This window comes from Monodelphis domestica, chromosome 1 (genome assembly GCF_027887165.1).
Source record: "Monodelphis domestica isolate mMonDom1 chromosome 1, mMonDom1.pri, whole genome shotgun sequence".
NCBI classification, from domain to species: Eukaryota; Metazoa; Chordata; class Mammalia; order Didelphimorphia; family Didelphidae; genus Monodelphis; species Monodelphis domestica.
The window spans coordinates 504810169-504824633 of NC_077227.1; the positions used below are offsets into that span (position 1 = coordinate 504810169).

Genomic DNA, 14465 nt, shown 5'->3' on the forward strand with positions numbered 1-14465 from the left:
AGACTCAGTTTCCTCTTCTGTAAAATGAAGATAATAATAGTACCCACTTCCCAGGATGGTTGTGAGGATTAAATTAGATGACTTTTGTAAAGCATCTTGCAAACCTTAGAGTCTTCTATAAATGTTAGCAATTCTTATTACTAAATTGCTTGTAAACCTTAAAAAAAATGAAGAAATTAAGGACTGAAGAAGAGAAGAGTAGCCCAAGAGATACACAAGTACCCCAGAATTCAAACTCCAAAACAGGGCAAAATGAAACAGATGTGCCACCCAAACAAGTAAAACCTGAAAACCTTCTGGCTAGGCACAAGATCTGGGATTTCATTAGTAGAATGAATTCCCAGATGAGGAAATTCCTTCTGCCTATTCAGGGAAGCACCTTTTTTTTTTGGCAACTTTGGGTCTTAGAGAGTTACTTAGGCACCCTGAAAAACTCCTGCTTTTTCAGAGGCACATAACCAGGATGTAATAGGGCAAGGTCTTGAATCTAGGTCTTCTTGGCTCTGAGTAAAGCCTTTTTTTTTTCTGAGAGTTTCAAAATTTGATTGGGTTGGGTAAGACTAGAAGCTTTTGGAAATTAAATCCTAGAGAGTCACTAAATAATGCCCTCATCCTCCAGATGATGATCTGGATCTTAGAGTAGAAAGAACTCTAGACTTGAAGGCAGAGATGGGATTTGAGTTCCAGCTTTGTCATTTATTTGATGTGTGACCCAAGACAAGTCACTTTCCCACCTTGAACCTCAGTTTCCATATCTAGAAAACCAGAGAATTAGACCAGTCTTTCCCTAAGATTCTATAATTCTATGTTCTGTTTTTGCTCCATAATGCTACAGTCTAGCGAGCTTCCCAAATCCAAAATTCTCTGTGCCCTATTTTGCTTCAGGGTTAATAATAATAATGCTAATAGCAATGACCCATATCTATCTAGTGCTTTAAGATTTGCAAAACATGTTGCTTCTATGATTTCACTTGATTCTCTCTGTAGCAAGCAGGTAGGTGGTAAAATGCATCAAAAGCTAGACTGAGAGTCAAGAAGATCTGAGTTTGAATCCTGTTTCAGACACTTGTTTGCAAGTCATTTAACCTATCTCAATCTCAGTTTCTTCATCTCTAAAGCAGAGGTGATAATAGAACTTATTTAACCAGGTTGTTGTGAGGATTAAGAGATATGTCAAGTGCTTTATAAATGCCAGTTATTGTTATTATTAACAATCTTGTGAAATAAGGTATTATCACCTCCACTGTTCAGTTGAGAAAACAAGGTGAGAGATTAAATGACTTGACCAGGGTCACAGAGCTATTCTTATCTAAGGTCAAATTTGAACTCATGTCTTTCTGACTTGAAGTCTAAGACTCTATTCACTATCAATCAATCAATCAACATTTATTAAGTGTCTACTATAGATCTTGAGATACAAAAAGAGACAAAAGACAATCCCTGCCCCAAGTTTACTATCTAAATCAGGGGAGACAACAAGCAAACAAATACAGTTATCCTTTCCACATGGGGGACAGAGTACTGGGGTATGTGGCAGAGGGTTTGCACTCCAGGAAGGAGTGAAGGGCTGATGGATCTGCTCGATGGGGGAGGGGTCCCAGGAGGTCTGGAATGTTGAGAATCCAGAAGACTCTTGCTGGGTTTTCAGTTAGATCTCTCTCAGCCTTGAGAAGCCTGGGAGGAAGGTCTGGTCAAACCTTTCTCCTGGGGATATACTCACCTTTTCCTCTCCTAGTGACTGGACATTCTCCACCCCACTCCCCAATTCCCAACTGAAGGGACAGCTGAAGAAGATATTTGAGTCTCTGTCAAAACTTTACCTCACAGCTCCCGGTACCCTGGGTCTGAACTGTGGCCAGGGGGCCAAACCCAGAGTCAGTCAACCTGACTCTCTCTCAGGGGGCTCAGGCTGCCAAGGCCTGAGTTCCCCCAAACTCAAGGAGGGAAGGAAAGGGGTAGTTAGAAAAGGGACACCTTCCCCCCTACCCACTTCCTCACCAATTCCCATCCTGCCAGCCATTTTCTTTGTGTTATCCTAGTTGACTTAATTTATATTAAAGTTGTTATCCTTTCCCAAAGTGACTCAAGTGTGAGTGGCACAGCTTGAGGGGGGAGAGTAATCTTCCTGAGAAGAAATCTTTAGGCTCTAGTAGTGGAGGAAGTCAAGAGCCAGTTTGTGAGAGCAGCCATAGCTGAAGAGAGAAGGCTGAAGGGGGAAATTAATCAACACTCCCCCTCTCCTATCTCTGAACCAACCTTAAACATGAGCTGCCTCTCCTAGATCCTGCTTTCAGGGAGAAATCTCCATTCTTCCTCTATCCCCTTTACCACCAACTAATCCCTCCATGATAGGTGTTGCCCTCTCAGTCTGGGAAATCTGATTAAAAATTTCTGGCTCTCCCTCCATACCAGAGAAGTCTAAATTGTTTCTTTTTCTTTTATTAGATGTTTATAGTACCTTATTATACATTTTGGGTTAAGTAGGCATTTCTGTGTTTCTAAAAATTTCCTGTGTTGTCTGCTGGCCTTCACATGTCATCTGTAGCTTCTGTAAACTTCCAAAAAAAGATTTCCATTTAATTTCTTAGGCCAAACTGTGGTATATCAAAACCACAATAGGGAAAGTAGTGATATGGAAGATATAGCTGTATGTACAAAGCAAGCTATAGAAAGGATAGATAGGAAACAATTTTTAAAAGGAAAGCACTGAAAATAAGAAGAGTTCGGGAAGACCTTCTGTAGAAGACTGGATTTTAGCTGGGATTTAAAGGAAGCCCAGAGAGGTCAGCAGCCACTCTGGTATTTGAAAGTTTCCCCAGCTTCTAGTCTCAGAAAAGATTCAACTTTACATCTTGCCTCTTTGGCCCATTTCTGGCACTCACTCAGGGCCTGTTGGCACTCCACACCCTGATGGCTCCAGTATTCCACACAGCCAGCCCTCTCTTCCAGTGGGGGGCAGCGGCCACCACCGTTCCTGGGCTCTCTTAGGACTCTTCTCCTCCGAACTCGAAAACTGATGGTGCAGGGCTCAATACACCGGCTCCAGCTGCTCCACTCTGACACTACACAGGTCACAGCTGTAGGAACAAATAGGGGTTCGTGATGTGACTCTCCCAGGCTTTCCAGACCTTTCCAGGCCTTTCACCAACTTCTAGCCAAATTAAATTCCAGTGAGAATTATGTTGTGATGGAAAAAACACTGAGCTCCAAGTCTACCCTCTACCACTGACTGATTCGGCAAGTCACTTAAAATCTCTATATCACTGTTTTCCCATCTGTAAAACAAACATTATGATGCATGTCTTATAAGAAGGCTAGGATGATCAAATGACAAATAGATGAGAAATGTGAATGGTATAAAGCAAAATACATACAAATATAAAACCTGAATAATCATTATTATCACCCACAAAGCATAAAATGTCTGTTGGAAAGGACCTCAGAGGCAATCTAATCCAAACCATACATACCTAAAGAAGTAGAAAAAGTGATCAGCTAGCCCCCCTGTTCTCCATTTAAGTGCCAGGTGGTACAGGAGAGAGAGCCCAGAACCTAAAGTCAGAAAGACAAGAGTTCAAATCTAGCCTTGGTCACTAGCTGTATAACTCTGGGCAAGTCACTTAACCACTGTCTGCATCAATTTCCTCATCTGAAAAATGAACATCATAATAGTACCTACCTCCCAGGATTGTGAACCCTGGAAGGAAGGAAGGAAGGAAGGAAGGAAGGAAGGAAGGAAGGAAGGAAGGAAGGAAGGAAGGAAGGAAGGAAGGAAGGAAGGAAGGAAGGAAGGAAGGAGAGAAGGAAGGAAGGAAGGAAGGAAGGAAGGAAGGAAGGAAGGAAGGAAGGAAGGAAGGAAGGAAGGAAGGAAGGAAGGAAGGAAGGAAGGAACAAACGAACGAAGGAACGAAGGAACGAAGGGGAAAGGGGGAGAGAGGGAGGGAGGGAGAGGTCTGAGAGATGATTGAGGAGGTAGATTCAAGCCTTCAAAACTGATTGGCTAGGCAGGGATAAATGAAAGTAAAATGTTGAGGATGACTCCTCAATTTCACACCTGGGAAATTGAAAGAATGATGATGCCCTTTACAGAAACAGGAAAATGAGGAAGGCTGGGCTTAGGGAACAACAGAATGGGTTCAGTTTTGGATGTGCTGATGCCTATGAACAGTGTGGAATCAGAACTGTCCAGCAGATAGTTAGAGAGCCAGACATGGAGCTCAGGGAAAAGTATGAACTGGCTGTGTATATGTGAGTGTCACCTGCAGAGAGAATTAAATTCATATAGGTTAAGGATTATCTGAGAAAGAACATAGAGAAAGAAAAGGATAGAACTCTGAGGCACACCCACAGCCTTGAAGAAGAACATGGATGACAAATCTGTCAAGTAAATTAATAAATACAACCTCAATAGGTAAAAGGAAAGTCACAAGCAAGCAGTGTCATGTGTGATAAAGGATGAAAAGGTCTGCAAAAACTGTTGCAAAAACGGAGAAATGCAAACCTTTGAGATTGATTGACAGGAGCGTATGACTAAGGGTCACACATCCCTGAGCTTTGGGATCTGGGAAAATTCTATGCTCAATGGTTGCTTCATCTCAGAGTCTGCTCTCCAGGAAGGACCTAAGTCTTGAAGAGGATTTTCCCTGTGACTAACAGAGGAAAGAGGTTTTCTGGACCTAGCTGCTGGCAGCATCAGTGAGATCTCTGGACCTACTTGGACATCTGTCAACTTAAGATCCTGGCCCTATTAGTGACTGGGCTCCTGGTATGAGATTTGGATATTGGGAAGTTAATGTTTAGCTTAATAATATAGTTTAGATAGTTAATAGATATTAGCTTTTAAATTAAGTATGGTCACTCCTAAACCCTTATTCCTTCCTACTCTTCCCAAACAATAAATCGGAATTTATTTACATGTTTCCTCTTGTTCTTTCCTCACCCCAAATCCTACCTTAACACATGAAAACTTAGGCGAGACAGGAGAGGAATATTGGTAATGTCCAATATTATGGAAAAGTCACTTCTTAATAGAATCTATTCGAATGTGACTGCCCCCTATAGCAAGTGGGAATTATTACTGAGGGGAAGAACCCCAAATTTATCCACATACCTACAAAGAGAAAAATGAGACTATTCAGCCTAAAGAAATTGCCTCCCAAAGTGCTCAGGGAATGGGCCACATGTCATAGCAAACATGTACCACTAGGTGACAGTATTTCAGAAAATGATGCTGCCTAGATCCTTTGTATATTACATATATACATGGCACATATCTTGAATACATACACACTGTATATACATAATAGATACCGTGTATATTACTACACTATCTATCAAGTAGAAAACACTAATTTAATCTTAGAAAATATTGTTGCACCCAAATGCCTTGAGTTAAAACCAGCCAGGCAGCCCAGGGTGCGCAGGAACATACCACCATGGCACCCGAGTAAGTTGGAGGCCAGGAGAGTTTAGTCCCATGTCTATCACTATGAAGCTGTGGGCAAGTCTCTAGACCTCACGTTTCTCATCTATAAAATGGGTATAATAATAGCACCTGCCTCTCGGGCTTGTGAGACTCAAATGTGATAATATGTATAAAGCCCTTGGCACACCCTAAAACACCATAGAAATGTTAGCTGTCATTACTGTTATTACTGATGATACCTGTTACAATTTTTGGTTCCTGCTATTTTCTAGTTAGGCAACTTTGATTACCAACATTTGAATTAACCAATGAGAACAGACTTGTCAGTAGATAGGGAAAATGCCACAAAAGGAGAAATAACCCCTGGTCCTGGGAATACGAGAAAGGAAATGGTATTGGAAAGACTATAGTCTGCCTCACACAGACAGGGAACATGTCAGAAGAGGGAGCCTGTCACATTGGGTGGGGAAAACCCAGTTATATGTACAGATAATTTCTGGGAAAGTTTCTTCCCTTTTTTTGCATTAGGTAGCTTTTTTTCTTGTAAGCCTATAAGCTTAAATAAGTATTGAATCAGAACCTGCTGAATATATTTTTGGTCATTTTTCCAACTCACAATTTGGTCTTTTTAAATTATTGTTTCCCATTGTAACCCTTCCTGAGTACACCAACTATTGTTTTCACTATTCCTTTAGTACTGTGGTACAGTAGAGTACCAATGTTCAGTGTCTCAGCAACATATAGCATAAGAGATAATGTGTTCGACCTAAAGTCAGGAATTTATGGAATTAAAACCCATCTCAGAATTGCCTCACTGTGTGATCACTTTACCTCTCTCACCCTCAGTTATCTCATCTAGAAAATGGGGAGAACAACTCATAGGTCACAGAGTTGCTGTCAGGATCAAACAAGATAATATATGTAAAACAATTTGCAAACCTCAAAATGTCATATAAAAGACAGCTATTATTATTCAAAGGGAGAAGTAGAAAGAAAACATCCTTGGACTCAGGAAAACCTGGGTTCAAATTCTGCTTCTGTCACTTAACCAACTTGTATAGTCAAGGGGAAGATGTTTAACTCCTCAATGTCCATAGCAACTGTCTCAGGCTTTGTTACACACAATACTCTGTAACAATGGAGTTAGTTTCAGACTGGATTTTCCTTAAATGTTCATAAAATCACTGTCCTGGGCAAATTATATGCCTGTGAATGTGTGTATATGATTATCAAGGCATTGTTTGGTTCACTCTGACTGAGCCCAGGGTAAACTAGAAAGATGACTGGACCACCACTGTACAGTTGGCATGCTGCCATCAGATTGCCAAAGTTGCCCCCGAAAGGGAAAATGACAAATATTGGAGGAGCTACAGGAAAACAGGTGAATTGCTATACTATTAGTGGAACTATGAATTGGGAAAGAAAATCTGGAAAACAATTTGAAAATATGTCTCAAAGATTACTAAACTAGGCATAACATTTGGCCCAGTGACACCACTACTATGTCTATACCACAAAATAAATCAAAGAAAGAGGAAAAAGTCTCGTATGTTCAAAAATATTTGTAGAGGCTCTTTCGGTGTTGGCAAATAACTGGCAACTTAATGAGGTACCCATAAATTGGAAAATAGCTGAACAAATTACGGCATATGAATACAATGAAATACAACTGTGCTATGAGAAGTGATGCAGGGTCAACAATGCAAGAATCCAGGACAACACAACAGAAAAGGCTATCCGCCACCATAAAAGGAACTGAGAGAGTCTGCGTGAAGATTAAAGCATGCCATTAAAGCTTTATTTCCTCCATGAATTTTTCTCTAGTGTAAGCAATATGTGTCTTTCTTCACAACATGATGAACATGGAAATATGTATTGTATGATAACATATATATACAACCTATTTTATATTACTGGCCATCATGGGGGTAAGAGATAGGAGGGAGGGAAAGAACATGGATCACAAATGTTGGAAAAAATTATTAAAAATTGTGTTGACATGTAAAAAGAAATTTTTTAAAAAACATTTTAAGGAAATAGTGATGCAAAGTGAAGTGGGCAAAACCAGAAGAGATATTTATATAATAATGTCAATATTGTAAAACCAAAATTTGAAAAGCCTTGAGAATTCTGATCAATGTAATGTTAATTATGACTCCAGAGGACTAAGGTGAAGAATGTTACCTGTCCACTGATAAGGAAGTGATTAACTAAATATGAAGAACTGTAATCATAATAATAATAAATAAGGTTTTTATATTACCTACTATGTTTCAGGAATCCTACTAAGTGCTTTATAAATATCATTTCCTTTGATCCTCACAAGTTTAGGATGTAGGTGCTTAGTATGATACCCACTTCACAGATGAGGAAACTAAGGCAAATAAAGGTTAAATGACTTGACCATGGTTCACATAACTAGTAAGTGACTGAGGCCAAAGATTTTCTTAACTGCAGGCCTAGCACTCTATCCACTGCATCATTTAGCTCTCTCTGTATGAATGAGACATATATTTTTGGTTAACCAAAGTGGGAATTTATTTTGCAAGACTATGCATAATTGTTAAAAGAGTTTTGTTTTATTTCTTCTTTTCAGTGGCTAAGAGGGAAGAAGAAGGAGGAAGAAAAAATAAATGCTTGTTCATTGAAAAAATACAAATCAGAGTCTTAAAAAAAAAAGTTCATAAAACCTAGTATCAAAGCAACTCCACTGAGTGCTGTTAGTATCAGAGCTATCCACTGAATACTTTGATAAGCTATTCTGGCTAGACTGCTCTAAAAGGAGGCTGGAACAATGTCTGTACTCTTGCCAATTACCTGATACAGAAGAACACTCCAGTGTCCCCAAAGAAATAAAGGTTGAAGAGGATGTCTGGAAATTAGTTGCTAGACCTCCTGTGGAGGACAAGAACTTGGCAAAAAAACTTAAAACCTTCCTGGGGAGAAAAATAGATGGAAGATGAAGTGAGGTGCCTTCTAGAAAGGATAATAAGCCTGCCAGTGCAATGACAAAGTACTCACTTCATAAAGATAAGAGCCTTTTTCATCCCTCCTCCAAACTTCCCAACTTTTATTTGGGGCATAATCATTCTTCCACTCACTCAGGTTAACAGTCTAAGAAACATCTTCAGCTCTTCTCTCTCCTCATCCCCCATTTCCAATTAGTTGCCAGGACTCACTGATTCTCCCTCCACAACATTTCTTGGTAGCTATCCCTTTCTCTCTATTCATATGGCCACCACTAGAGCTCAGACTTCATACCTGGGCTATTTTTTCCCCTCTTTTTTAATTCTATTTTTTTCCAGATGGCATGTAGATATAATTTTTAATCATCATTTTCTGACATTTTGTGTTCATGCTCTCTTTCTTCCTTTCCCTCCCCCCCTCTGAGATGGAAGGCAATATCATATAGGTTGTACATGTGCTCTCATACAATATGTATTTCCATTTTCGTCATTTTGTGAAAGAAGATACATATCATTTATACTAGGGAAAAAAACTCATGAAGGAAATAAAGTGAAGAATGGTATGCTTCCATCTACATTTACACTCCATCAGTTCCTTCTATGGTAGTAGAGAGCCTTTTTTTCACCTGGACTTTGCAATACCCTCCCCATTGGACTCCCAGCTGCCAATCTCGTTTTACTAATCCATCCTCCACAAAGCTGCCAATTTCTCTGTCTCTCTCTAATCTCTCCTCCACAAAACTGCCAAAATAAACTTCCTAAAACACAAATTCAAGCTTGTCATTTTCCTGCTCAAAAACTTGGTTGGGGTCGGGGGAGGGGGTGTCCCTATTGCCTCTAAGTTAAAAAAAAAAACGAGCTCAATTAAGCATTTAAAGCCCTTCACAATTTGGCCTCAGACTATCTTGCCAAGCTTATCACACATTACTCATCTTCATGTACAACAGAGAGCACATGTTGCACATCGAGGCTGTCTCCTATGCCTAGAATCAGTCAGACATGACTAAAACAATTGAACAATAACCAGAAAATTGCCACCATTGCTGTCTCTCTTGTAGGTGTGTGGTTGAGAAGAGCTAAACACAGAAGGGCCAAAAAGGGCATTCTCATTTCTTTGGTACCATATGAGGTCATTAGGACAAGAAATATCAATGATTTTTTAGGGTCTAAGTCTTATGTGCATTAGGGCTAGCTTTTCATATCCAAGTAAGCATATGGTCTGGAAGACTTCTGAGCAATCTTATCCTAGAAAAGCAATGGTGTGATAGGAACATATACCAGAATTTCCCCACAAAGAGGTGTTAGAACCACTCTTCCTTCTTCTTTCCTGCAACAAGGATTTGGTGTTATGTTCAGATGTTTCAGTTGTGTCCAACTCTTCATGATTCGATTTGGGGTTTTCTTGGCAAAGATCTTACAGTTGTCTGCATTTTCTTTTCCAGTTCATTTTACAGGTGGAGAAACTGAGACAAATAGGGCTAAGTGATTTGCCCAGGGTCACACAGCTAAGTGTCTGAGGTCAGATTTTGAACTCAGAGAGATAAGTCTTCCTGACTACAGGCCTGGCACTCTATCTACTGTGCAACATAGATCAGCTTTCCCTAAAAGGAGCCAAAATTTTTGATTACCCCTGGTTTCCTTGATGCAGCTTCCTGATGACCTAAGAGCTTAAAAAGTACCAGTCAAAAGGAATGAGGTTCCTCTGACGTAGTATATTTTTGAAGACCACACAAGGCATGATGTCCTTCATCACATCCTGCCTTAATGACCAGGAATTTTTCCATAAGGAGAGACAAAGGAGGTCATAGCCAAAGAAGCTAAGAGCCACTGTGTCCTTGTTGTACATTCTTGCCATATTAGAGAGAAGTAAACTTCACTTTCTTGACCTTCATATTTCAACTAACATTCAACCTAAACTAAGAGAATGCTGGGACTGGGGCCCCCAACAACAAATGGTCATTTGCTAGTAATGAATTTACTGAGAAGGAAACTCATTATCTCATACACATTTTGGCATTCTTGGCTTTGAGGGAGGCTTTTGCTAATAAATTCAAAGGACACGTATATCATAGCAAATGCCAAACTGGATGGTGCTTGCCAGAGATGGGCAGAAACACTAGCTGACTCTGAGTTCAGGGTGTACCATCAGTCAGGAAATAAGAAAAGGAATGCGGATGAAGTCTCATGTCATGAGGCCTGATGAGTCTGAAGCTTTGATAATGGGGTGAACTCAGGGAGACCACTGTCATATCCATGAGGGCATGACTGAGAATCTGGGATACTGACCACCAACCAAACCAAAGACAGGTTTTCAATCTCTTTTTTTGTCATGAACTGCCTTGGGCAATCTGATGACAAAATTAATTTAAAGTTGCCCAAGGCATAACAGATAAAAATCAATTACATATGGAACCTGTTGATGAACTTCAAGTGATCTATACTTCATCCATAACCTTCTTTTTTTTTGCCTCAGTCTCTTCATCTATAAAATGGGGATAAATTAAATAATAGCACCTTTTTCACTGGGTTGTAATAAGGATCAAATAAGATGAGATATGTAAAACACTTGAAAAACCTTAATGTGCTACACAAATGCACAAGTTCTTTTGTAGTATACATGGCCTATATGTTTGCTTTCCTATCCTACATCGTCATTATATATGTTAACATTATACAGGGCATCCCATTAATTTAACTAGTAAATCTTAAAACTACACTAAGGCTTTTGGATCACCTTGTATTTATTCTCTTTCTGCACATAACCTTTCTATTTGGTGATTGTTTACCATTCTGATATGCAATGCTATGTTTTATGTTTTACATGAGAAACAGGAGTTAGGTTGTTACATGTGTCCTTGTCCTGTGTGTTATGCATTCTATTTCTGCATGTGCTTTTGCTTCTTGCAAGCTATCTAATAAGAATGAAGTATATTAAATATCTGCATGTGGGTTGTTTAATTGGGACAATTAGCTACATTATGTGCTAATTTATAGGCATTTATTATGTGTGTTAAAAATATCAGAGTACACCTCTAGAATTTTCAGGGTCTGCAAATTTTTACTGAAGAAAGTAGTGTTATCACTAGCATTTGTATAGCACTTTAAGGTTTTTCAAATGTTTTATATGTCATCTCATTTGATCTTCATAATAACCAAGTAATATGGATTCTATTATTATACTCATTTTATAGATGAGGCAACTGAGGCCAAAAGAGGTTAAGTGACTTGCCAAGGATCATACAGTTAGTCTGAAGTGGGATTAGAACTCAGGTCTTCCTGACTCCAAGTCCAGCACCCTTACACAAGGAGTCACATACTTTTTCCCCAGAGATCTAAAGAAAGACCCAAGAAGGTCTGGGGAAAGACTTATGTCAGGGTAGACAGTTGACATTCTGGTCTAGAGAGGTTTGGGGGCAGGGGGAATTCATTGAGAGAAGGTTCTAAAAGTAACATTCCAGGAGAGGCAGAGTCAATATGGCAGCAGAGTAGCAGCAAAAACCAAAACTGCTTTGACCAACCTTCCATATCAACCTTTATAAAATGCCTCAAAGAGACAGGGACCCAACCAAACCCAACAGCAAAACACAGTCCAAGACCTCCCCTGCAAAAGCAACTTCAAAGGTAGGCAGAGAGTCAATTTTCACAGGATAAGGGAACAAAACTGCACACAGAGAATTCTTGGTCAATCTCCCCCACCCACTTACCACATTTGGATCTATGATTATGCTAAGGCTAACTTTGGGACACTAGGGTCGGGGTGCTACTGGCAGAGGAGCACCTCAGATACATTTCTTGAGGTCCTATGCCCCCAACAACATCTGGCAGAGAGGACCAAGGGTCTATCTGGCTAGGTACCTTTGGGCCTCAGCAAACAACTAAATGGAAGATTTGGCCCTAAAGGCAGATTAGCTCAACTGGCCTAATCCAATATCATTATCATAGTATTTAGAAGAAGTATATATAGAGGGTGTGGTAGTAAGCTGTTTAGGATATGTCCAAAAAATAAAACTAGGGGTAAAAAAGAGGATAGTACTAAGAGAAATGGGAAGAGAAAAGTAAAGTGGGGTAAATTATATCACATAAAGAGGCACATGGGTTTAGGGGAAGACTAATGCAATAGAAGAGAGGAAAAGGGCAGTGATGGGTAATACCTAAAACTTACTCTCATTGGAATTGACTCAGGGAGGGGGGAAAGGGCCAGCTTCACCAGAGTATACCTATAGAGAAGTAAAAGGGGAATAAGAAGAAAGATGGTGGGAAGGAGAGTAATATAAGGGAAAAACCTGGGGGGGTGTGATCAAAAGACACTATAGAGAAATATGGAGGGGAATAAGAAGGGAGGTGGTGAGAAGGAGAGTAATATAACAGAAGGGGAAGGAAGGGGACAGATTAAAAGCAAAACACTGAAGGGGAGGGAAAGAATGAAAGGAGAAAGGTCAAGATTAAAAGAAGTCAAAATGGAGGGGAATATACAGATGGTAATGATATTGTGAATATAAATGAGATTAACTCATCTATAAAATGGAAGCAGATAGCAGAATGGATTAAAAAAACAGAATCCTACCATATGTTGAAAAACACATTTGAGGCAGATAGACACACCCAGGGTAAAGGTAAGAGACTGGAGCAGAATCTATTGGGCTTCAACTGAGACATGATCTTAGACAAAGCTAAAGCAAAAATAGATCTGATTAAAAGAGATAAGGAAGGAAATTATATCTTGATAAAAGGCAGAATAGATAATGAAGAAATATCAATACTCAACATATATGCACCAAATGGAGAAACCTCAACCTTCCCCTATCAGAACTAGATAAATTCAAACAAAAAATAAATAAGAAAGACATAAGGGAAGTGAATTTTAGAAAAATTAGAGTTAATAGATATCTGGAGAAAACTGAATAGGGATGAAAAGGAATATACCTTCTTTTCAGCAGCACATAGTACATATAAAAATACTGACCATGTATGAGGATAGAGGTGGCAAACCTTTTAGATACTGTGTAACATGCCCCACCCCCCACATAGAGATCTTCTGCTGTTCCCCCTCCGGAGTCCAAGTGCCACACACTCCCCTTAATCCCTGACAGGGGAGGAACAACATACTGCCATTGGGCTGTTGGGCAGAGGGATGGGTAAAGTGAAAAAGTGTCCTCAGGCATGGTGGAGAAGGGGAAGGGAGCAGCTTGGTCCAAGTCCCTCTGACTTTCTAGTAATTAACTCTGACAGGAGTGTGCCCATAGAGAGGGCTCTCCATGCCTTCTCTGTCACACATGCCAAGGGTTCACCACCATAGTACTAGGGCATAAAAGTATCACAACCAAATGCAGAAACACAGAGTTAATAAATGCAACTTTTTCAGATCATAATACAATAAAAATTATAAAAAATAAGGGCTCATAGAGAGGCAAATCAAAAATTAATTGGAAGCCAAATAATCTAATCCTTTAAAACTGGTGGTTCAAAGAACAAATCATAGAAACAATCAATAATTTCATTGAGGAAAATGACAGTGAGAAGACAACATACCAAAATTCATAGGATATAGCCAAAGTAGTACTCAGGGCGGGGGGATGTATATCCCTGAGGTCTTATATCAAAAAATTAGAGGGAAGGGAGATCAATTAACTGAGCATGCAACTAAAAAAAAAAACTAGAAAAAAAATTTTAATCCCCAGATAAAGACTAAATTGGAAATCCTAAAAAATCAAAGGAAAAGTTAATAAAATTGAAAGTAAAAGAACTATTGAACTAATAAATAAGACTAGAATCTGGTCCTAGTAAAAAAAGTAATAAGAAAAGAAAAGAAAGTATTGGTTAATTTTATTTTTTTTAAAAGAAAGAAGAGAATGAAATTACCAGTATCAAAAATGAAAATTGTGATTTCACGTCTAATGAAGAGGAAATTAAGGGAATTATTAGAGGCTATTTTGTCCAATCATATGACGATTAATCTGACAATCTAGGTGAAGTGGAAGAATATTTACAAAAAATATAAATTTCCTAGATTAACAAAAACATAAATGGAATAATTAAATAATCCTATCTCAGAAAGAGAACAAGTCATCAATGAA

General features: G+C 39.2%; 1 protein-coding gene across 3 annotated transcripts in view; it reads right to left on the reverse strand.

The window, feature by feature from the left end:
- Nucleotides 1–14465, reverse strand: part of LOC103099626 (somatomedin-B and thrombospondin type-1 domain-containing protein-like) — a 45110-nt gene that overhangs the window by 10338 nt on the left and 20307 nt on the right. For all 3 annotated transcript variants that reach the window (XM_056812964.1, XM_056812963.1, XM_056812962.1), the window contains exon 3: nt 2883–3077. In XM_056812964.1, coding sequence (XP_056668942.1) covers nt 2883–3077 — 195 coding nt within the window. The remainder of the gene's footprint in view (nt 1–2882; nt 3078–14465) is intronic.